This window comes from Phoenix dactylifera, chromosome 15 (assembly GCF_051530095.1).
Source record: "Phoenix dactylifera cultivar Ajwa chromosome 15, Ajwa_hap1_PhDact_Kaust_v1.1, whole genome shotgun sequence".
Lineage (NCBI taxonomy): Eukaryota > Viridiplantae > Streptophyta > Magnoliopsida > Arecales > Arecaceae > Phoenix > Phoenix dactylifera.
Genome location: NC_143204.1, coordinates 20,047,165 through 20,073,228, shown reverse-complemented (window position 1 = coordinate 20,073,228; position 26,064 = coordinate 20,047,165). Strand labels below are relative to the sequence as shown.

General features: G+C 35.8%; 1 protein-coding gene across 2 annotated transcripts; it reads left to right on the top strand.

Moving 5' to 3' along the window:
- The first annotated feature begins 2,677 nt into the window (after positions 1-2,677).
- Positions 2,678-25,811, top strand: LOC103707963 (LMBR1-like membrane protein). Of its 2 annotated transcripts, XM_089927388.1 has the most exons (15): positions 2,860-3,211; positions 4,473-4,541; positions 7,339-7,415; positions 12,028-12,186; positions 12,917-13,130; positions 13,748-13,834; positions 13,945-14,084; positions 14,403-14,483; positions 17,863-17,927; positions 18,147-18,322; positions 22,371-22,501; positions 22,612-22,699; positions 23,618-23,831; positions 24,405-24,511; positions 24,996-25,811. In XM_089927388.1, exons 1-15 carry the CDS (start codon positions 3,044-3,046, stop codon positions 25,506-25,508), a joined length of 2,289 nt encoding a protein of 762 aa, XP_089783514.1. In that variant the 5' UTR covers positions 2,860-3,043; the 3' UTR covers positions 25,509-25,811. The 2 variants fall into 2 exon arrangements, with proteins under 2 accessions (XP_008790925.1, XP_089783514.1); XM_008792703.6 differs by lacking the exon at positions 4,473-4,541 and having other exon boundaries at positions 2,678-3,211.
- The last annotated feature ends 253 nt before the right edge of the window (positions 25,812-26,064 follow it).

Below are 26,064 nucleotides of genomic sequence, written 5' to 3'. Positions count from 1 at the left end.
TTGGGCCAGGCCCAGTGGAGCGGTAGAGCAGGCCGGACCAGTGGGCCGTGTGCCGTGGATGTGGACATGGTTGAGGCAGGCTCCGATGCGGGCCAGCTCAAACAGGCCAGGAGCCCACTTGTGGACCGAGCTTCAGCATTGGGAGGCGGCTAACCCAACTTAGGTAAGGGTCATGTCTCAGAAAATATAAAAGATTATCAACTATTAATGTTTTTTGCCTAAGGAGTTTAAACCACTGTATATTTTTTATAACAAATATGATAAGTCATGATAATAGAAGAAACTAGCATATAACCCACATGATACACATGGTGTAGTTTTGTTTCTCTCTCTCTCTCTTTTATTTTTAAAATATAACAAAACAATGTAACAAATTATAACAAAAAGAATATTTAAATAGATAATTTTTTGTTGAAATAAACTTTAGTGATGGTCGAGTATAACAATCCATTATTTATACTGACATCATTGATATCTACATTTATATAGTGAATGAAGAACTATGTGCAAATTGAGCTTTTGTGTAGAAACTTTGTCATTAATATAGACGTTATTAACACCGATATGTGAGATATGTCTTTTCTCGTTTGTTTCATTATTTATAATGCAACATAACAATATTATAAATTATAATAAATAAAAAGCTTCAATAATCAAATTTTTGTTACATATTAAACAATAAACTTTAATGATGCCAACGGCATCCATATCATAAATAAATAACATGTGCACAATCTAAGTGAGAGTGGAAACTTTTATTGTTAAACTGGTATCCGTATGGCGAATAGAAAACTTTGTTTAAGCTAAACCTTCATGCAGAAACTTCCATCATTAATATTTGTATTATTATCCAAACAATGCACAAGTACTATTTTTCCTATTTTCCATCTATTCTTGAAATGCAATATAACAATAAAACAAATTATAACTAATATCCAAATTTATATTACATAATAAGTATTGAACTTTAATAATTGTTAGCACATCAATATTAGCATCATTAACATATATATATATATATATATATATATATATATATATATCTATATGGCAAATGGAGAGCTTTTGCACAAGCTAAGCCTCAACTTTAGATATAAACTTTGCACAAACTAAGTGCTCGAGTAGAAATTTCCATCATTGATACCGTTTTCATCAGGTGAATGAAGAACTCTGCGCAAGCTGAGCATCCATAGAGAAACTTCCATCATTAATTTCGGCATCATTAATATGAGCCTCACATGATGCACGGGGTATAATTTTTCTTTCTTTTCCATGAAATGCAACATAATAGTAACAAATTATCATAAATAGAAGGCTTTAATAATAAAATTTGTGTTGTACATTAACCAATAAACTTTAACAATGGTTGATTATATATTAAGTAATGAGCATTAAAATTCCCAAGGAACTTTAATGATAGCCTGATCACAATCTGATACATAGAGAGCTTGACACAAGCCATGCCTCCATTATAAGTATGATGCAGAAACAACACTAGGGCTCGTTTGGTTCGCGGGAAGCATTTTCCCTCCTAGGAATATGATTCTTGGGAATCAGATTCCTAGGAAGAGGATGCCTAGGAAAGTACTTTTGGCATGTTTGGTTGACCATGGAAAAGTGACAAATTTCCAAGGTGCTTATGTTTGGTTGGCCATCCACTTTCCTAGGAAAGTTATATATAATTCCTATTATGCCCTTAATAAAAATTAGTTTTTTAATGCCTCTTTAATGCTTCTTTAATGCTGAAGGGACGTTTTGGGAAAAAATAAAAATGGAGTGATTCCCGCCTCATGGGAAAGACTTTCCCATGAGATATGGGAATCACATTCCCATGGGAATACAACTTTCCCTTCTCTCTCCTTTGAAAACTCCAACCAAACAAGAGGCATCTCATTACTTTCCCGTTGACCACACTTTCCCCCCTTCTTTTCCCGCGAACCAAACGAGCCCTAAGGATTTAAACCCTCTCCAGTGAGGAGTGCTAGCCAAGACTATTCTTTGGTGTATATCTTTTAAATTCCCTCTCCTCTCTCCTTTGGTTCATGAATTTGGTGCAAACTCTAAGAAACAATCTAACCTTGTTTTCTTTTCTTTTCACTTTTTTTTTTCTCTCCTGGAAGGGGGGGCCATGCATTTAAAGGTCTCCACAAAGCAAGGCAAGTCAGTGCCAACTTGAGTTGCTCTGTGTAACGATGCCAGTTGCTCTGAGGCTCTGAGCTTGGACCAACTAATCTTGATGCAAGCTAGAATAGGAGGTAAATAATGGGCCATGGGCCAAGAACTGCGTAAGGCCCTCTCTCGCTCTCCCTCTTTGGTCCATGAATTAGTGTCAACTTATTGAGGGTTTGTCTCCTGATATAAATAAATCAAAGCATCATTATATTGAAAAAAAATGGTAGAATTAAATTATTATTGAATAAAAATAAGAAGCGTTAGTAAATAGGAAAAAAAAGGGATAAATTTAAGACACAATTAACTCGTGGATCAGGCCAAGGTCATCCTCATGAAAAACTTGATAAGAAGTCAATTTTCTCCTAAATTTGTCCCAATAAACTTGGTTCACCAAGGAATTTTCAAAATAAACTGAGCTTAACCATTAAATGGCAGTTAGAATCAAAGGCGGTGATCTAATTTTGCCATCCAGTCCGTATACGCATCACCAACCATCCAACGAGGAGGTACGCCGATTCCAAGCACTTCAGTTGGCGGAGCTGTTAGGTGTCCTTCATCTGTCGCCCGGTGGACATCCACCTCTGACCGCACCAAACGCGCTCCGACTAGCTGCCGTCACCGTCGCCCCCCGAGTTGGCGCACCCCCAAATGGGCGATTAATTTCTATTACCGTGCCCCCTTTTCCTTGCTCTCGTCTCTCTTCCACGCTCTTTTCCTCGGCGAAGCCAAGATCTTCTATCGCCGGATCCGCTCCTCTTTGACCGGTCCAACCTCGCTGCTCCGCCGCCAGGAGGAGGAGGAGGAGGGGAAGAATTAGAACCGAGAGAGAGGTCGAGAGAGAGAGAGAGGAGGAGGAGGAGGAGGAGGAGAGATGTGGGTTTTCTATTTGATCTCGCTTCCCCTCACCCTTGGGATGGTGATGGTCACGCTGCGGTACTTCGCTGGGCCGGACGTGCCGAGATACGTGCTCTTTACCGTCGGATACGCCTGGTTCTGCTCCCTCTCCATCATTATTCTCGTCCCCGCAGACATCTGGACGGTGAGATCTTTCTTCCTCTCTGTCCAATTTTGATACATCATCTTGTTCTTGAATTTGTCTTGATTTTTTTTGAATTGATTGGTATATGATGGGGCGGGCGATCCAGGGATTGTGATAATCAGGATGATTTTCGCAGAGATTTCTTCGTTTGCTGTTTGTAATTTTGGAATCTTAGGCTCTTTTGAGAAGAAGATGTTAAAAGGCTTAGACTGGTGGGTGGGTGGCGTGTTGGAATTGGTAGTTGTTCATGCAATCCTTGTTTCAAGATTTTCCGGATCATTTTTACCTATTGAAGAGCTTGCTTTACGTTTATAATACATTTATAAAATATTGAATTCGATCTCTTCTTGATGCGTTCCATTTTGTTAGATTTGGCTGAAGAAGAACAGCGAGGTTATTGATGAGAATGTCTGAGATTGATGGTGAAACTCGGTTGGTGCTAAAAGTGGTGGAATTTTGCTAATTGAATGAAAATATATGGGCCCGAGAGAAAAAAATTTTGGTGGTTAGTTTCTGAAAATTTCCTTCAAAACTTGAAGTAGAACTTTCTGGTCATTGAATGGTAGTATGAGAGGCAATGTCAGATATGGAAATTTTCTTGAAACATGTAGCATTCTGTCATACCATTGGAGTATCGTGGAAATTTCCTAGAAACATTAAGGATTCTGTCATGTCATTGGAGTATTTATAAGGAGAATGCAAGAAGTTTGAACGAAACTTTTGAACATTTGTGCATCTTGCCAGCGTGAAATTCATGGAACTGTGCTTGAAGTAACTAATCACGATTAATATTATTATATATAACTTATAGCCTTTGAAACTCTGTTGGTGAACTGAACTTTCTTAGATGCTTGAGTACCTTATTATTGCCAAATTATTACAGCAAATGACCTAGAAATAGGTATAACATAGGTAAAGCTACACACTTACCATCAAATGTACTAAAGGAAGCAAATCCATTTGTTCCATAGAAACGTGTTTCCTCGCTTGAAAGTGGTGGCTTAACATGGAAGGTATGAGATTCCTTGAAGAGTTCAACAAGATGACTTAATGGAGTTGAGAAACTGAATGATAATCCCCATGGGGAAAACTTTTGCATAAGGAGTTGATAGACTTTCTCAAGGTGCTTGCTGTATAGCCTGCAAACTGAATGTGTGACACTCCTTTTGTTGTGGTGTATGATTGTAGATGTGAAATTTGTTAATACATGGCTACATAAACAACCCTGGTCTAGATGAAAATAACTGGATATGATTTTCAGATGGGCCCAACAAGCAGAAATAATGGAGTCAAGGAATTGATATCGCCCCCAGGGGAAAGGACATGCTCAGTGAGTTAAACTTGTTCAAAATGCTTAGCTGTAAAAGCAACACAGCACATTGTACGCTGCTACTTTTTCATCTTGTAATTATAGATGCGGAATCTGCAAGTATGTCACTGTTGGCTGGATATACTCAAATGTTCTCTACACTCTAGGCTGTTTTGGCCTGATACTGTAGTTACTTTGCTCAAATCCTGGGATGCAAGATAATGTCTTGCTTCTTTTTTTTTCCCCCAAAATATAAAGCAGCCACCAGAGAAAAGAAAAAGAAATCTAAATGCCACTTACATATATTTCCCATGTAATTTAGAATCACTGCAGCTCTGAGCTTGAGCGAATGTGGGAGGCGGCATGAGTGGTAATTCTTGAGGTACTGTATAATTCTTAGAATAATCACCTAGGATATGAGCTTAGCATTGGGCCTCATAATGTTATCATCAGTTAACCAAGCAAGAGAAGTCAATTAAAAAGTGTACTTTTGCTGGGACAGCATAGTAGAACCGAGTCCACAATCAACCTTGTGAAACCAAAGAATTGAATACTACTTTTGATATGCTACAAAAATACGATGGTTACTGTTATCTTGATGTGCAATGCATAACTCTTCTTCTTATGCAACTCAGAAGTTAGCCATGAAAGAAATTTGAAAGCCTAGGGATTTAACTTATTACTTGTGACTTAGGAATGCTACTTCTCAATTGTTCTCCCTCTTAATTTGAAGTCCCACTTTCATCTTTTCTCTATTATATATTAGAATAAGGCTCCACTTACCTCTATTACTCTTGGTTCCAGCCATTTCTGTCATAACTTCACCTTGATTCTCCAAATGTATGTTAGATCTTCTACATGTAAATATAGATTCATATTCAGGCTTGTGCCAATGCTGCAACTTGCATTTTTCTTATTAATATGAATGAAATCAATTGTTCTATCTTCCTCATGCTTTTAATGTTTGAACTTTGTTTTGTTACGGAATGAGCGAGTTCAGGTAAGTGAGATATATGTAAGTTTCTGGATGAAGAAATTCTTCACATAGATACGGTGAAAACTTGATCATTTTGTTTTGGTGAATGGTGTTCATCAAATAAATATTCTTGGGCCTTACATGAAAATAGAAATTATTAAAAATTCCTTGAAATCAATAGTGAACTTGATGGTTGAAGATTTCACACTTCACTTTACCTATAGCAAAATAATTGGTAGTTGGGAGAATTCAACAAGGGCATACATCAACAGTTTCACTATATATTAGGAAAGGAGAGAAATATGAGATCTTAGCCTTGTTAAGAGGAATATATTATAAATAAAAGAACTTGAAAGTAAAGAGTCATGCAAGGATAAAATTAAAGGAAGGGGGATTTTTGCGTGTGATCCTCCATCTATACCACGTATTGGTGATTCGTACCTTATGCCTATAGTATTGGCTATTTTGAAGTGTCATATCTGGATATATATATATATATATATATATATATATATATATATATATATATATATCATAGAAAACAAAATGTTTTATAGCTTCATTAACTAAACGAAGAAGAATATTTGCTGTTCATTTTATTGGTGGATGTTTAATTTTGGAAGTCTTGAAAAAATGCTCCTTTCATGCCCACAAATGCCTTGGACAAGAACCGGGTGCAAATCTAGAGGGTTGATGTTGGTTGAAACCAATGCACAAAACTTTCTCAAAGACCTGAAGAGGAAAACTCATACAGACAGGAAGGCTTGTTGATTGAGGTGAAGGAATAATTTAATGCCTTTATCTATGGTCTCATTAAAAGAAAACTCTCCTTATTCCATTTGTTTTCAAATGCCTATTTTCTAATCCATGATGAAATTGTTTTGCTCGTAGTCTGGATCAAATGGTCAAAAATTTCCTTCTTGTGCCATTAAATATAAATTTTGTGGCACCCTTGTTTTCAAAACCGATGTTAGTTTTGAATTTATCCACAGAACAAGCAATATTTGAACGATATCTTATGTTGTTGGAAAACACTCATAAATTTTCAGGTAAGGGGGATATGTTGGATGATGATCTTCTTTTACCAAATAAATTTATATAAGAGCCATTCTTAAAAGGACTATCACTCACTCAACCATCATCTGACAATAAGCATAAGAAACCTAAAGATTAACAACTTTAGCTACTCATTTGGAGAAAAAAAATTATGCACTCATCGGAAAGTCTTTCTGTCCAACTATCTCCACTTCTTCTTCAGGATATTCTGCATGCATTTTAGATTATTAACTAATGATGCCTCTATTGGCATCTGCAAAGGGATACAAAACTGTATTTAAGGTTGAGTAGGTGGTGTTTGAAAGGTTGCAGAGGTTATGGCATCTTCTTGGGTGTTGAAGGAAAAATTACCAGCTTTTGGATGAATTGCAATGATATTTTATTAAATGAAGATAGGAGAAATTATGCTTTTTTATTTTTTTGATTTGGTAGCTGGTAGAGAAGAAAGGAAGAGGCATGTTTTTAAGAAAAAGAAGTGTTTTGAATGAATACGGTTGGGGTACACCAATGCTAATGGATTCCTGATGATATAATTTAGGTTTTTAAAGTTGGATATCCATCACCATGTTAGGGCTGGAAGTGGGATTGAGGATAAGGTTTTGATTTCTCTTGTATATTTCGTTTTCCAACTCTTTTTACCACTTTCATCTTTGATCTGTAACATTGTTCAATGAAATTTTCCACAATTACCTAAATAAGAAAAGTAGTCTCTCTCTCTCTCTCTCTCTCTCTCTCTCTCTCTTCTCTATATTCTAATTAGTTAATATATCTTTGTGTCCCATGCAGACAATCATAGGACATCAGCAGGGCGGCATTGCTTTCTTCTGGAGCTGGTCATATTGGAGTACATTTCTGCTAACATGGTAATGTTAATGAGTCCTGATATTGATACATATTGTACATACTAAGGTTTCAATCAAAGTTCAATGGCTGTCTAGAGAGTAAAACGCCGAGAGTTTATCAACCCAATTATTGTACAATGGAATTTCATATAATGTTTCATTTTACGAAAACCATTATTCTTGTGGAAATGATCTTAAATATTTGCAGTAATTTTTATATAATGGAATTTCTTATATGTTTTTCTTGTAAAACCATTATTTCAATGGAAATAATTTTAAATATTTGTAGTTAGCACATAATTCTTTCTTATATTTGTGCAACTTCTTTTCCTATCAAGTGCTCTATGGATAAGTTGAGCTGCAATAACCAATAAATGTTCCAGCATACCTCAATCACTCTGTAGTATCTCCTATCTCCTTAGTCAATGAGTTTCGCCTAAATGGCTGTTGATTTTCTGCTTATTATTTTTGAAGTTAAAACCAAACTATATATCCAAAATTTAATTGTAGATTTTATGAAAAATGATTTAAAGGATGATGAGGTTGGCAAAACCATTTTTCTCAAAGAAATACCACAGAAGAGAATAAATAACATCATCATGTTCAACAATTTTGAATTATATCCCATGGATCACTAGATCATGGCTTCGAACTTGTATATTGATACTCTTACCCTTGTTCTTGTGCTATTTTGAGTTATGAACAACTTAAAACTTCTCAACATGTCTATTAAATCTTATTCCTTTTCTGCTTCTATTTTTGTTTTTGGATTCAAAGGTCATACGGCATAATGAACATGCAGAGACTTTTGATCTTGTACTAATTTCAAAAAGTAATAGTTGATTAATAGTACATGATTGTCTACCACTCGTAATTCTGAAAAAGTTTGAGGTGTTTCACCAATATTGGTTAATTATCCAATGTAACCGAGTTATCTAGTTGCATTACTTAATTTAACTTTAAGGAGAAATCTTACCAAGTCACTAACACCATAAACTGTGTCGTTGGACCTTCCTATGGCTATCTTTCCGGTATTCAATGGGCAAAGTAGATACATTGCATGTGGAGACATCACATATTTTGACTTACAATTGCTTATGAGAAGAGGAATCTAGATTCACGAATATTTCTCTTAATTATTCATCAATAATTGCAATTCGTGTTTTGCTTGTATCATCAGCAATCTTGAAAAACTTATGATTCTAAATAATTAATATTTTTCTGAGTTATATTGTTATGTAGTCCATGAAATAATATATTATAGTGCGATGTCCTAGATTATTCTCTTCTCTTTCTTTCTGCGTCCGTCTCCCAAGGTTTGTAGGCTGAGCAACATTTGGTAGGCCACATATGCGCTGATTTTTTGGGTGGGGTTTGAGGATGGTGGAGTGGAGGGATAGGGTCAGGGTTAGAGAGTTGGGAGGAGTGGAGGAGGTAAATGGAGACAGAGTGGTAGGTAAGATTTGAGAGGTTAAAGAGCATTGCCTGGAGGTGGCAAGGGTGGTCCATCAGCATCAGCCATAAAAAAGTATTAGGGGGTAAAGATGGATTGCAACTATAGAGAGGGATGCCAACATCATGAATAATGTTCTATGGCTAGGGATTGGGGTGTTGGAAACTTTATTTTAAGAACTACTTATGGAGATGGCATCGAGGTACCATCAGCCATGGAAGTATCAAAAGGCAAAGATGAATTGCGACTTCAGAGAGGGAAGCCTTTGTTATAAATTGCCTTTCATGGTTGAGGATTAGGGTATGGAAAACTTTATTTTATGAAATGTTGATGCCACTACAAAGGGGACACCACCGCTATTTTCTTAAAGTAATCACACATGGGGGATATCTTAAAGAAGAAAATCCAGAACACTTTTTTAAAATAATAAATTTGTCGTACCATAGGATCCATCATAAAAGATCATGAAAATCTTTTCAAATCGCAATCCTAAAAGTCTAAAACTTTTGTAATCTAACAAAGACCGTAAGTAAGATGTTTGGATGGCATGCCTACTTAAAATAGGACTTAGAAACAGATTACAGCAGTAGGCCCAAAATTGAGTTCAAAAATCCCAAAAAATAGGAAATCTAGATGTCTCCTAATGATTTAAACATGACACTTTTACTAACTAAAAACAAAACATTCAAAGACTTGAATTTAGATTTTCTTTTGCCCAAATTGCTTATGCTTCACCAAGAATATTTGATCTTCATCTCCAACTATGTCACTTAGGATGACTCACCATCCTTGTAATTTGCTAGGATGTCAAATTTTTTATTACCTTTTTGGGTTTTTGTTTTCTTTTTTAATTATTAGTTTAGAGGATTTTTAGGGATAATGGGAGATATGGGAAGTTTTTGAGGTAATATGTGGGTTTAATGGAGCAATACTTCCACCATTTTTCTTTGGTTGTTTGGTTCATGTGGTTTTTTTTTTTTTTGGGGGGGGGAGAGGAAAGAGAGAACAAAGAAAAAGAGGAAGAAGGGGAGATGACAGGCAGTTTTCTTAGCCCATTTTGGATTGAAATCCAGTAATCTCCTCTTTCACCTTTTTTTTTTGCATTTTTGGGTAAAATCAAGAAAAAACCTAGCATTGGTACCATAAGGCACCTTATTATCTCAAAAACATAATCTAATACAAAATTATGATTTTTTTATAAAATAAATCCTTACAAACCACAACCATTAAAAACAAGAGAAAATACATAAACCACAACCATTAAAAAAAAACAAGAGAAAATACATAAATAAATCCTTACAAACCACAACCATTAAAAACAAGAAGGAAAATACATAAACAAAAAATTGGCTTCTCAGTGAATTTCGAAGATGCCAAGCCTTGCCAAGTCTCAGTATGTCGAGTATTACCATCTTGGTCATTGTCCTAATTCATATGAGCCGATACAAACCCAATTTGTCATGTTTCAGGATCCTAGAATCCTCTCTGAACCTGATACCTCGTCAGTTTGATTCTAGAAGGATATGACAGAATGCACAAAATGATACAAAATAGGACTTTAATCCTCTATAGAAATAATGTTAACTTTTAATTAGTGCCCTTTGGACCTTCTAACTATGATTCAAAATTGTTGTCATGAAAATGATTTTGTCATGCCTTTTTAAAAATGGTGTTAATCCTATACATGAATAAGCAAATATTTATGCAAACTTGCACACATCGTTGATTTATAGTTCACAAAACGGGTATTATAAAGGTTGTGACACAACACAAAGTGCTTGATTACCCATTTATGTTAAGGGTGTGCAAAAATCGGCTGGACCATGAACCCGACCTGAACCGGTCTCTTTAGTTTGGCTTACATCAGTTTTTTCTTTTAAATTTGGTTTGGTTTGGATTTTGTTTTAGAAACCGATTCGAACCAACCTGACTCGACTCGACTAATATGTATATATATAAATATATGTATTCAAACCAATCCGACCCAACCTATATATATATATATATATATATGTATGTATGTAGGTATTCAACCTGATCCAACCCGACCCTATGTATATATTTCAACTTTTTTTATTTTTTTATATTTTCTTTTATATATAAAATACAAAATTTATGTTTAGACTTACCCAACCTATTTAATCTAGTCCATTAAGCATCAACCCTATATAAAATGAAATTTGTATGTTTAGACATCGCTCACCCTATTTAGCCCAACCTATTGAACATCAATTTGATAAACTAAACTGAATTTCTTCGGTTGGTTTCAAGCGGTTTAGTAGATGGTTGGTTTGATTTCGGTTTCGATTTTAGGAAACTAATTTAAATCGGTTCGGTTTTGGGTATATCTCCAAGTTGACCTGATCCGACCTGTCCACACCCCTAATTTATGTGTCATCATTAGCTCATCACTTGACTTTGTCTGATGCACTTAATGCACAGGGTAAATGACCAAAAAAACCCCTATTGGTTTTTTTAAGTTCATGGGAATAAAAATAGGATTTTTAAGGTTTCTTAACTACTATGTCCAAGACTTAGCGATACATGTGTGTGTTACAACCCTCCTCTCTCTTATATGTGTTTGGATGCATGCATGCATGGGGGGAGGGGTTGGTGTCTCGTTGCTCATGCGTATGTTTCAGTGTTGGCTAGCTGGGCATGCACGCACATTATTGCTGTTATATATGCAATAAGACCACAATGTCAACATTTATTATGATAATGAGTACTACTTAATTTTTATTACTACTTCATGGTTCTAGATATTATTAAACTATGGTGCTAATGATCCTTGTAATAGCTAATAATGGTGATTATGCCAAAGCAATAATCTTGATTCAGATTCTGGAATTATTTATTTTATGTTTTGGCTTCACTAAAGTAGTTATAAATAATATAATTAACCTGTAACAGGCTTGTAATATGTTTCGGTGCATTATTGCTAGTATGCCTCTAACCCTTTACTAATTAAGTTCTTAGTTTCTATTTGAACAGTATTTGTTATACCAGTTATATTTAAGTGGCATTGCTGCATAGAACTTGCAATTTTTAGACCCTTATTTGATTTTTCTGGTCTATGTAGATAAGTCTCTTTAGTAGTTATTTATATGTATAAATTTTTGTATTACTAATTAATACATTTATTCTCATGGTTTTGAGTTATGTTCTCTCTCTAAGCAGGGCTGTGGTTCCTACTATTCAGGGCTATGAAGATGCTGGAGATTTCACAGTGAAAGAAAGACTAAAAACTAGTGTTCGAGTGAACTTGCTCTTTTATATAATTGTGGGATCTATTGGCCTTTTTGGTCTCATTCTGCTTGTTATCATGCATAGGAATTGGTTTGTCTCTTACTCTTATTGAACTACTATTTATCCACTTAATCAACCACTTTAGCTCATGCTATTATGCCAGTTTAGTGCAAGGTTTATATCACTCTTTATTAATGCTAGACTTGGTACAAATGTGTGAGTTTAGAAGTTGCTTTTCTTCTTCATGTTATCACATGTGTCTATTGTCTCATTCAATTTAACATATTACTTGAAAGATTAAATATTTTTATTTTGTTCTTCGAAACATGCTTGCTTTGTACAAAAAAATAATTGAGGGCAGCCTATCCCTGAGGACTTTTTTTTTTGGTAGCGTGCATATCGTAGTCAATGTTTTACCGTTTCAGGCACAGCAGTTCTTTATTTGCTGCCTAAAAACATGTAGCTAGAAAGAAGATAATTTGATAAAATTGAAGAAACAGGGATACAATTGAACAATTGTTAATTAAGTCTGGTATGAGGAAGGTCAATAATATCATCATTTTTCGCTGAGCTCGTGGCAAAAGTGGCTTCAAATGAAATATTAAGTGTTAAAAGATATGCTCATTAATTTTGAGAAGTTGGCTTAGTGGCAATCAACTTGTAGTTTTTTCACTATTTAGTGTGATATTTTATATTATTCAATATAGTTTTACCAATTTATTTAATTAATTTTGTGTTGTTTTTGGTGGGTTTCTTTGTCCACCCTAATGTATGCATGATTTGTCTAAATTGATCAGAACCTCGATTTCTTTTTCAACAGGAGTGGAGGTATTGTGGGCTTAGCCATGGCTTGCTCAAATACCTTTGGGCTGGTAACAGGTGCATTTCTTCTTGGTTTTGGTTTGAGCGAAATTCCTAAGAGCATTTGGAGGAATGCAGATTGGAATAACCGCCAAAAAGTTCTCTCTCATAGGGTTGCAAAAATGGCTGTAAAGCTAGATGATGCTCATCAAGAATTTTCCAATGCAATTGTGGTAAGTATATTCTCTTGTCAAATTCTAGTGGTAATAATGACTATTTCCTATGGGTATTTAAAAGCCCTTTTGCTGCATCAGTGTTTACACGAAAGCTTTTCATACTGCAAGATATCTTGGTTACCAATGCCCTAATCGATTTTGCTTTTGATTTCATGGAAGTGATTAGCTGCTGTTAATTGAAAATTATTGCATACTCTTATGCAAGCACCTGCATATTTGAACGGCCACTGTTGTTGTGTGGGCTAGAATATGAGGTGGTAAAGAGGGTGAAAGCATATTTGAACCACTAAGATAACATTGTTGATGTGGTTGTGTGGTCGTCGTTGTAAGAAGGAACTAAGTATGTTAAAGTTGTAACAACTGATTGAGATGATGGGATTATAAGTTCTTTTGACTGATCAACTATTTGAGCATCACCATATTCCCCATTCCATACATAATCTGAACTAGTTGGTTTTGCTTTCTTGGCATGTCCATGGTCTTCCATTAGAAATTCCATAATAAATAGTCCGCTGCAATATGCCAATTGATATGCACATTGTCTGTTGATAGTATAATGTTATAAACTTTTATTTTCCTCTGCAACAAATATTCAGTATTGTGTTGTGTTTTAGGTTGCACAAGCCACATCCAATCAGATGTCAAAGCGTGACCCTTTAAGGCCCTACATGGATGTTATTGATAGCATGTTGCATCAAATGGTACTCCTGCTCCATGGTCAAACACTGAAAATTTTGGGCATGAATTGCCAAAGTCAACTTTTTATTCATCTTAACCAGTTCTCACCTTATCTTAATATTTCTTCTTTTAGTTGCGGGAAGATCCATCTTTCAAGCCATCGGGAGGTCGACTGGGAGAAAATGATATGGATTATGATACCGATGATAAAACGATGGCTGCACTCAGACGTCAACTTAGGAATGCTCGAGAGGAGTATTACAGATATAGAAGGCAGGTCTATTCAATTAAGTGTAGTTACTATCTTTTTGGTGCATATTAGCTATAAATGGCTCTAAATTGCTCATTCATATTTGGATGGCTACTGCAATTCTATAGAATTGCCAATAAAGAGGATCAGGGACTTGAATTTACAAGACTACAGGTGATCTTCTTTATTTATGAAAGTGCTGAATAAGCTTAGAATGAGACCTTTTAGACATTTCTCCTTCCTGATAGCTTGTAAATTGGCTTTAACTAACATTTTAATTTTAGCATAGAAAAATTTATTTCTATACACTTCTCATCCTGACTGTCCTTTACTTTCTGCAGTGAATATATGACTTATGTCATGGAAGCCCTCAAATTGGAAGATACGATAAAAAATTACGAGCGTCGTGATTCAAATGGATGGTTTGTTCATTTATGTTCTTGTTATGATTGTCTGTAATTCTGTATAATTTCCCTGTTGGTTACATGAAACTTCTTAAATGCATTTTGGTGATACTATATTCAAAATAAGGGATATCCTTATAGAAAGAAAGAAATCTTAATATCCTTATAGAAAGAAAGAAATCTTACTTCTCCTTGCTCTTCTTGATAGTTGTGCTCCATGTATTATTCATTGCAATTTGTCGTTTATCCTTTCTGTTACCTATTCTTAATAAATTTGCAATCAGCATTTTAGAATGAACTTTGACAAACTTGATAGAACACAAGCTTCTAGAGTCATAATTATCTTATTTTTTTGATTAAGGTTCGCTGTTTTGGTATCGGACCCCATACCGGTACCATCCTATTACAGTGTAAGTACGCAGTATGGTATGAGACAGTGAGGCGTACCGAAAGTTGGTTTGGTATATGATTGCGTACCAGTTCAGTATCAGTACGAGACGTCAAACCTTACTTTTGATTGATCCGGAGGATTTGAGAAATAAGTTTTCTTGTTCCATTCAAGTAGATAGTGATAAAAGAATTAGTCGAGAGAACACAAGCCTCTGGAAACTGAACTCTGAGGATCTCCTAACTCCTTGATAAATGGTTTTGAATTTGTTTGAGCCAAAGGAAGTGGGTGCACTTTGGGTCTTTATTCTTTGATACGAAAATAGTTAGCTTATGCACTTCAGCATAACGTAATTCTATCTTCTTTATCAACAATTGACGACTACTAAGGTTTCTTGAATGTTGAATGAGTTAACCTCCAAGAAAGACTTACCTAGTAGATGAATTACATCTGATAGTTGAACCAAGCCGCCTCAATGAAGTACTTGGTGTGGAAAATCATCTCAAGACTTATTGCGAAGTTCTCAATGCTTTTCAAAATGAAATATAATTTCCTGGTAAACGATACTACCGCTCTCCATACCATCCTCATGAATTTCTCTTGACTCTCTGGAGAGCAAAAATGGGACACCAAGATAAGCCCCTATCCAAACTTCAAGTACAAATTTGCTTGCAACTCTATACTTTATGTATTGTATTCTATATAAACATTGTTTGGCTATTCTATCTTCACATTGTCGTTGACTTTTTTGTTTTGACCTCTGGATCTTATGTTATCACTTTTCCTCTTTGTTCCATTTAATGCTCTAAACTGAGAAACTTCGTTGCGAATGAACTTGGACAAATTTGGAAATGAATTTGTTTGATTTTGTAATGTTGCCTATCAGTTCCCTTTCTCTAGCATTCTAGTGATTTATGCACCAACTATTTAAACTTTAAAGCATACAATCATATTGGCTGGCTCCTTTTGAGAGAAATTTCTCTAAATTCTACAAACCTATCAATCATTAGATATGGGTGGATTGAGTGTCAAGGAAAGTTACATGCTCACTTTAGCCTTGATGGATGCTTGCCCCTTTGTTCACCATTTGCACGTGATCTAAGGTTGGTCTGTTGACCTATATCCACCTCCATCTATGTATTTTTTACCCTTATCTCTTTCTCTCCCTTCCTTGTTGGAAGTAAAGATGGGATGCTCCAAGTATATCAGAAGGTGATGAGAAACAACGGGGAGGGTGGTGAGAAAGTGAAGGGATGATAGGAGGAAATGGGTGGTCGAGAGGGGAGAGTAGTAGTGCATGGATGCAGATATGGGATATAGATGCAACATGATATGGATGTGATTACACAATTAAATCCTAAAAGACTAGGATACAAATATTGCAAGGATACAACAAAAAAATAAATATATCATGTTGCATGTACATTTTATTCATCAAATTAAAGCAGTCGTTTGATCCGTCAAATTAAGTTTTATGGATCGTCACCAATAGTCTCCTAGCCATGGTGTAGGGATTGTCTTGGTATTTCCTAGGGGAAAATTTTATGATCTAGAGGTAATAATCTCTCCTCTCTCCCGCATCCAATTGACCTGCCAGGTATTGACCTATTTCTGACAAAATGCGCTCCTTAAGTGCTATCTCAGCTTTCTTATAGAATTACCTCAAATAAATGATATTTTGACTTTAGTCTTCGTGTTGACCTGTACTGTAGTAGTTGCTCCTTAAGTTTTAAGTTGTCTAAATTTGTCCAAAATCATCAAATTGGATAAACAACCAAACCAATTTGGCTTAATTTAAAAGGTCTATAAAAGATTAAGGAAGGGGAAAGGTGCTAGGAGCACAATTGCATTTGGTGGGGGGTTAACAAAGTCTTCCTTACATGGTCTGCCGTATCCCTCTGTATTAGGCCGTACCGTATCGGGAGAAAACCGGTACAAAATTTAATTTCAAGTCAGTACAAACCCCTTACTGCTCTGTACCGATATGTACCGCCCCATATCGAGGCATACCGAGGTGCGTACCAATCCGTACCTAGGCGTCCTAAGATTAAAATTGAGAAAAATGGTTAGAGAGCTATTTGGGTATAGAAATATACCGTACCATACCATACTGATAAGGTTCCGGTACAGTAAATTGTGGACCTTGCTTCCTTATTCTCTTTCATTTGTTAATGTGACTTGCATCTCGTATAAATGTGCTATGGTCTATTTGTTCGTAAGTGAGATCTAGTCAATGGTAAGTTTTTGAAAACTTGGCTTCAGTTTCAGTTGAACCATATGAATTTAATTTCGGCAATTTTTGGTGGTTTCATCTAAGTTTGGTTGTTTCAATTGAAAATTGTAACAAGTTGGAAATAAAATTTTCAAACAAGTTGTGTTTATATACACTATATCATCGATAGTCTGAATATGATATTTAAAATTTCTATGAAATTTAAGCTTCAGGATCGCAAAACCTATGTCAAAAGATTTACTTTTCTTGTAATGCCCTTTTGGGTTTGAGGTAACAGTGGCTTCCAAATACTCGCAAAACTTGAAAAATTCTAGTTTTAGTCAAGAGGAAATGCTTTTCAAATAATTGAAAAAGGATGCACATAGTTAGAAGGAGAATGCTGTATATACATAAAGTTGAACCTTAAGTTTGTTTATGCCAAAAATCTAAAAGAGTAGATCAGGTTTGGGCTGAAGCTGAAACTTCTGGTTTTGGTCTTGGAGTTTCAGACGAAGCTTTGGACCATGGTCATTGATTTATTCACTCTTTAACTTGGAAGGGAGAATGATATCAAATGATGGAATCACCTGCCTTAAAGCTTCTACATTTTTCATGCATTCGAGCAAATAAATGATGATGCAATGTTGCTAATATAATGGATACGGAAATACAGATCCTGAATTACCTTTATTTTTTATGACGATGTTGAAAAATATCAGGATGCTAAATTTCTGTTTGATGACTTGGGATATTATTCTCATATTTGATGCAATTCTTTTGGCTACAAACTTTTGCAGGAAATATGTTTCAAGTTTTAGAGAAAGTCGAAGGGGCAATCTAGGATCCTTTCTTGATATTATGGGTATTCTTCTGGTCCTTTAAGAGATATTCACTACTTTGCTTTCTTGATGCTTGATACTTCAAGTGGAGATGCATGATTATGGAAATATACGTAAATTTTTTCAGTATGTTGAATGATCATCAAAGTATCTTTATTGTGTGATACATTTTTAGAGACTTGAGATATGTCAGTTCCACGAGACTGCAAAACAATTATTGAAACCATTTGTGGCTCTTGCAGAGTTCTTATGGCGTTGTATACTAAGAAAGCAACTCCAGAAACTCTTGGCTGTGATCCTTGGTTGCATGTCTGCTGCTATTCTATTGGCTGAGGCCACTTTGTTACCAAGTGGAGTTGATTTATCTCTTTTCTCCATTCTTATACATGCTGTGCGAAAGCAAGAAGTGCTAGTCCAGGTAAATATTTGGAACATACGAGAAACAGGTTTTGTGTAGTTTTGCTCCAAGGTTATATACTGATCTTCACAGAAAATACAAGGAATATTTTAGTAGGCTGTCCATTTGCACCATTTCAATCAGAAAATTTTTTCTATCACATATTTTCCTGGAAAAGCTCTTATGATTTATCTGTATACTGCATTATGAATCATGAGCTATATGACTTGTATCTCTATACATCTTGTTTTTATTACAAAGGTATTATTAAGATTGTTTCTCGATGAAGCAATATGGATTTTAATTATAGTTTGCGAGAGTTCTAACATTGATCTCGATATATATTATATACAGTAGCCTTTTACCCAGATTTCCAGACCTATATTTATACATGTATTAATCCTTAATAATAAAATGAGTTGAAATAATCAGTTGGTAACATTTCATTTAATATTTGAAACTGAATTAAAAAGATCGGAAATGTTTTAATGTTCACAATGATAAATATGGCAGATGCACTACATGTGATATTCATAGAGTGTTTGGGTCATCTCTTGTTAGTCTGAGTAAAATAAACATCAACTTCTCTGAGTTTGTCCCTTCTGGCAAATTAGACACCAAGAGTTTGCTCCATAGATGCTGAAAACAGAATGTATAATGAGTGTGGCAATTTGATTCTTAGTGAAATTCTCAGCGTTGCTAGGTAGACCATTCATGAAAGGCCAAATTGCTAATATCCTGAATAAGATTTCGATTGTTACGGTAAGGAGTGGTGTATAAATATTCGACATCGATGAATGTTAATGACCTCCATAGTCATCTATTGCTGCCATCATATATTCTTAGGGGAGATAGGAGAATGCCTTTGAAAGGCAGATGCTACAATAGACTGATCAATAGGCTCACTAGCCTACTTAATGTTAGCAGAGGTAGTGTTAAAGAAAAGGCAACTAGTTATGGTACTTGGACATAATGAACAACATTCTATTCATTCATGTAATGAATGAAGCAAGAGCTTTAACAAAATTGTTAACCGCATAAACTGTATGCATTATGTCAGAGTGGGAAATAGTTAAATAGATGATGCCAGGAAGGAACTTTCAAATCTTTTGAACCAAGGATTAAGGATCCAGTCCATCCCAGCCATACTGTATTGGAGCAGAAAGACTGGGTCCTGGGATGCAATTGGGACCTTAGGTCTCCATACCCGTCCCAACACTTGAGATGGCTTGGCATCCTGGACACCATCTTCTTCTTTTTTTAAAAAAATCCCTCTGCATTCTCGTTGTTCCAGTCTATCCCAGGACCATCTTCTTCTTTTTTTAAATCCCTGTACTGGGGTCTGAATAGAATTGGATGAGGTTGAGGCATAGATTGCGAATCCCCCTTAGAAGAGAATAGATGCAGCAATTGATACGATCTTTGGATCAAACGCATCAAATTCCCACACTATCTATTCCTATTCAGATAAATGCGGATGGTGCTATAGCACTCCACCCAATTGCTCACAGTCACGTGCTATATCCATGGTGGGGATGCAGTGATGTGACACATGATGTTAGGGTGATCATAATGAGATTTCTAGGTACAAGTAGATGGGCAGTCAAGGAAAAGTAGGCAGATGGCACGAAAGCTTAAGAATGAGAAGATGAAGAGAAAGGATCTAACAAGACTCATTACCATATTCACAAGTCCGGCTTATGGGAACAATTCGGTTGGATGCAAAGTTTTGGCATTTCAGAAAATGAAAAATGTTCACCAAAATATGAAAATAATTCACATAGCTAAGAATAAGAAATACAAATAAATGAATTTAAGATTATTGAGATATTTTCACATGAAATTGAGTATGGAGTGGCAAGAGTTCTAAACAACAAAGCCAACTTGAGTGGCAGTAGTATGTTGTCATTAATTTGTAGCTAATGAAGCTGTCTTGAAGTAGTTCTGAGTAAATGAATGATTCTTCATTAACTTGTGTATGAAGAATGGTATGGAGAATCATCTGGATTAAGAAAAAAATTCGAGAATAATCTGAGAATTTTCCAATAATGTGGTGAAGATGGTTATTATGCTTATGGCGAAGAAGAGAATTTGAAGTATAGCATGAGGCATTTAGAAAAGAATAACATGATAAGGGGCAAACTCTGACACCTTAACAGCTAAGAAAAGCAAAGGTGTAGAACAAGCGGGAACTAACAATTGTTTAGAAGATGCAATAAGAGCATTTGCAGGAATTTTGGCAAGGATCATGACCAAGAAGAGGTACCTAAACCAAGAGAAGGGAACAAGAGGCAAAAAAATGCCAGAGGAATAAGTGAAAATGGAATGAAGAAGAAAATAATCATGGATCAGAATGACCCATTAAAAAGCCCAGCCAAATCAGGTCTCATTGGACACCAGCATGGGAGTTCTGTAGCGATGAACTCTGTTCACCAGCCTTGGTGATGTTGGAAGTAATTAACTCTATATGACTCTGGGGGAGAATGGTGGGAAGCACATGTATGGCCACTTCTCAAGAATATGGTATCGTCAATGACTGATGACAATGAAACAAGTGAAACAGTGCTCAACGATGCGGCTCACTCCCCAAAACTTGATGTCAATAAATTCTTTAGATTTTGCGGTAGGTGTCATATCTTATCGTTTTTGTTATAGGCAGTCACCTGGGAATTGGCTGACCGACCACCTGGGATGGATGGGCATTACCATGCTAGGCAACCACTTCCTAAACCAGAACAATGTGAGTGATGGCCAAGATTTTTGGGCATCTGGATAGGCAAGTAGATGATGTCTAGGCTGCAGCAATTTACCTTATGGTTGTCTATTGTGATATAAGTTTATGTGAGTACATATCATGCATGTGCGCATGTTGCACCATGGTTTTTTTGTGATGCATCTGGCTTATCTCACTTCCAAGTTAGAATCCATGCATCATTTGTTAAAAATGGAACATGAAATATATAAGTGCTAAACATGTCCCCATTTAAGGTCTTTCATAAACTGAATTCCAGCCTCCAGCAAGTTGGATGACCCAAAATTATAAGCACTCTACACAATTGAGCTTCAAGTACAATGGTAGATGTTATTACTATTATATTTTACTAATGTTCTGTATTAATTTTACATGCTGCAAAATATATTTGAAGTTGTCCTAATTGTCTATGACGAGTAACGGCACAAAACAAACATTTGCTTATGACTTGAGCCAGCATTAAACATGCTGGTTTATTAAAAATGATAGGAATTCTAATGATATAAATGAAATAGATCCATTAAAAAGATGAATGGTTTCTCAGAAAGGTAAAAGAACAAATATGAGTGCATGAATTTCTTTCTTTCTTTTTGGTTATAACTAAGGGAACTGGGTAAATGCCCAGATGCATAGACAATCACCTTTTCTATAGACTACTAACAAGACATGGGGCTGCTTGTGGTTTGACGATCATGGACCTGACAGCAACATTGAATCCTTGTTAGACAAGGAACAAAAAGCCTTTGAGGGTTTTTGGTTTCTAACTGTTGTTGATTTGAAATTTTTATCTGGAGTGGATCAAGTCACAATTGCAGAGGAGAGGCATGAGAAAAAGAATATAATGGTTATCCACTGATATTGTTTAGTTCTTATATGATTGGTCTTGTAAGGTCACAGAGGTTATAAGTGACAATCCTATCAAGGGGAGCATTGCCCCATATGATAGTGTGTGGTGTTTTATGTAGTGTATGAGCATCAATAGAGCTACACACATCATTATCTGTAACAGTATCCAATATGGAAATAACCATATTATGTATTTTCAATGCTTACAGTTCAGTCTATATAACATTGGCAAGATCACTCTGTTTCTAGGTATAAATGCATGTGCAGGTTGCGTGAAAATCCAACTATTTAAATTTTGTTATATACATTATGCATGATTCATTTATCCATCCATATATTTCTGTTCAAGAAGTCTGCATGGCATCCAACAGTCTTGCTGTCTCTATTTATTTGAGATTTTCCTGTCATCTTGTTACTTTCCTCAGTTTATTTATGTTTTAGAAAATTAAGAATTACAAATATGCTTTGCAGATAGCTGCATTTGTTCCACTGATGTACATGTGTATTTGCACATATTATTCCTTGTTCAAGATTGGAATGCTAATGTTCTATTCATTAACTCCAAGACAAACAAGCTCAGTTAGCTTACTCATGATATGCTCGTAAGTATTTCTTGCTGGCTTGATTTTTTTTTTTATTTAGTGTTCGCTGAGTTGTATGAAAATTACTTATACAGAAATTTAACTGTTGAAATTCAATCTAATTTTGCCAGCATGGTTGCACGATATGCACCTCCCATTTCTTACAATTTTCTTAATCTCATTCGTCTTGGTGGTAATGCCAAAACTATTTTTGAAAAGGTAATTTCTCTCTCATAATATATGCACTTGTTATTTTTTCCCCTTCTATTTTATTGATAATGATTCTGGTTAAGACTGTATCTGTATTGTTTGTTTGTGAGTCGAAAAGCAACTAGGACATGACACCAGTCTGGGGTTGCATCATTTATCATACCAAATCAACATAAATTTATCCAAAAATTCCTTGGAATGTACTAATTAATGTCTTAGAGTGATCCTCCAAAGCATCTAAATCTTTCTTTCACTTCAAAAAGATTCTTGACCCCTATTGAGCATAAAAAAACTATATAGCTTTACATGTTCACTTATATGCACTCTTTTACCTTTAACTGTTTCTATAATAACTCCCTTTCATCTTCTTCTTGCACATACTTGTCTTCTCTTCTTTTAGTCCTAGGGTTGATAAAAACTTTGCATCCTTTTATTTAGTAAAAGTTAGCTCCGAACCAGTCAAGTTTTTTGTATCTTAAATTAAGTATTTGTTATTACCTTAAACAATGTGGTATATTTGTTAAATTGGAGAAGCTCATTTTAGGTGTTCTGATGCTTAGCAGCCCATTTACCTACTCGAACAATTTAAATGCTTAAATATCTGAGCGCTGTTATACTGCTCTTAACAGCTTTGGTCACAATGTCTCTCATGTTTGCTTAAGTAAATGGTGGCAACATAAATAGGGGACAAAGGCCATTTCTGAATCCATGTTGATTTTTATTTCCTCAAACTTTTGATCCAGGGTTGAATTTACATACAATTTTTTTTAGTATTATGACCTCCATCTGTTTCTGCTTCACATGTTGTTGCTCACTGAAACAGTACCTATAAAAAATTATCTTTTGGCCTCTATGATTACATTGCTTGAGGAAGCTGTTAAAAGTTTTTCCATGATAGGGTGATAACCCTCTGATTCCATCATGCAGAGAATGGGGAATATTGATGATGCCGTCCCCTTTTTCGGAAGAGGATTTAACAAAATCTACCCGCTTATTATGGTTATTTACACTGTGCTGGTTGCGAGCAATTTCTTTGGCCGAGTAATTGATTATTTTGGAAGCTGGAAATGGTTTAAGTTCCAAAGTGAGCAAGAAGACATGGATGGGTTTGATCCATCTGGTATGATTATCCTTCAGAAAGGTGAGGAATATATTTTTCATGTCTTCATATGATTTCTTTTTTCAAATTGCCACTTCAGCCACTCTTTTATTTCTGTTTAGTTATGCATTTGGCTCCTATATGCCATGCATGGATGTAGTAGGGCTTTCAGCCATCCCATTTAAGCTTATTGCCCCTAATTGGAGCTATCAAGTGAGAGGCTTCGGCTGTAATGTTTTTGAATTATGCAAGCCAATTTGAGCAAGCTTTGTTTAGCTATACTGTCGTAACGATTGAGCTTGTTTGGTCCTGCCAAAGAGTTTGTTTTATTTTCAATTATTTTAAATACCTGTTCCTGGAGCATGAGCGACCGGTCCTTGACAGCCTTACACAGATTTTGTGGGCACCAGAATGTTTCTTGCAAGCCATTATCTTTTTTTATTATTATTTTTATTTTCTACTCAATAGATAGTTGATATTCATGGTCTTTTATATCACTGCATAGGCATTGGCATAAACATAGGCCTTAGGATGGTTGTAGGAGACCATTGCTATTTTCAATATTACCTACAGAGTTAGAAAACTAATATTTGCAGTCTTTTTATATCACTGCAGAGAGGTCATGGCTCGAGCAAGGGTGTAAAGTTGGCGAGCAAGTAATACCTTTAGCAAGAAATTTTAACGGTACGAGTATGGACGTTGAATCTGCCGCTGTACCACTGGTATGCCATATCCTTGGTTATATTGCAATCATATTACAACATAGAAGTTATATAATTCCAGTAAAAAAAAGCATAGAAGTTATACAATTGAGGTAGTTAGCATGTTAGTTTCATAGAAAAAAGATTAATATTAACAACATTTTGAGTTCAGAATGAGCCAACTCCATTCCACTGACCTTTTACCTTTGAGAATCTGGAATGGGTCATATTTTAGACTCACCCTCATTTCACATTAGGATTGATGGTTGAGGAATGTTTTGCGTCTTTTTGTTTTTCCTGGGTTGGGTGGAGGGTCTGTGTAAAGTCAAAGCAGTGCAACGAAAGATTGGTAATTGGATAGCAAGACAAACCTTAAAGTGCCATACCCCCCTCCTCCCCTTCAGAAAAAAAAAAAGACTTCTTCATACAAATAGACCTTGTGTTTTACTTGCAATTCTGTTCATCCATTTCTTTTTCAAGCCATTTGTTCAATTATGCTGTCCAGGATAAAAGCACAGTGGAGATGAAACCCGTGGCTACTCCATCCATGGAAAATGGAAAAGGGAGCCAAGCAAAAGCTCTAAAAGAAGAGGGCCATAAACTCAGTACAAACCGTGAAACCATTGCAAGCAAATACTCAATGATAAGAAAGCAGCAAGGCAGACCATCATTAGTGTCAAAAGAGAATGGCACATCACCAGCTTCAGTATCTTTGCTTAATTCAGGCAATGCTGCAGAGCAGTCTGATGGCTTAACAGCAGGTACATCGACAGGATTAGCCTCTACATGGGCATCAATGAAGACCGGTTTCCAGAATTTCAGAGCCAACGTAGGGTCAAAGAAGTTTTTTCCACTGCGTCAAGCTCAGCCAACTTCTCTCCATTCCTATGTTTCCTCTTCTGAGTCCCTTGATGAAATTTTCCAAAGATTGAAGCAACGTCCAAAGAGAGACAAAGATTTAGATTTAGATTTTGATGATGACGATGTGGATGCAATGAGTTCGGGGTTAAGGAGATAGTACAGGACATAATTCATCTAAGCAAGCAGAGTTAAATGGTCACATGGCAAGGTTGTTACATTGTGGGATTCTAGACAATGTACAGATTCAATCGCAGGTTTGTGTCGAGCCTTTCTTTTGACTGGATCTCCTGCAGGTCATGCAGGAGATTTGGGCTGCATACCAGAAGCTGTATACGGGTAAGGATGGACTATGAACAGGTAGAGCGTCAGAGGAGTACACAGGTGGAACATTTGTACGCCGATGAAGTAGGCAAATCTTTGAACAAAGAATTCAATGAAATATAGATATTTTTCAGAGAAACAAGAACATTTGTTCTCTTTCATTTCTTCTCCGGGTTGCTCAGAAGATTCCTATATTTGAATTCCACTGTAAACTAGTTTCTTGGAATTTTTCCGTTGTCTCTCGTAATAATGACGACAATTTTCTATTGACCAGCAAGTATCCGGTCCGTGACTGTGACTTGTGATATCACACGTAGGTTTTTTGGGCTTTACCAAAAGAGTTCTGGTGTGGATGCATAACTGATCCACGCCTAACATCACTACAAGTTAGA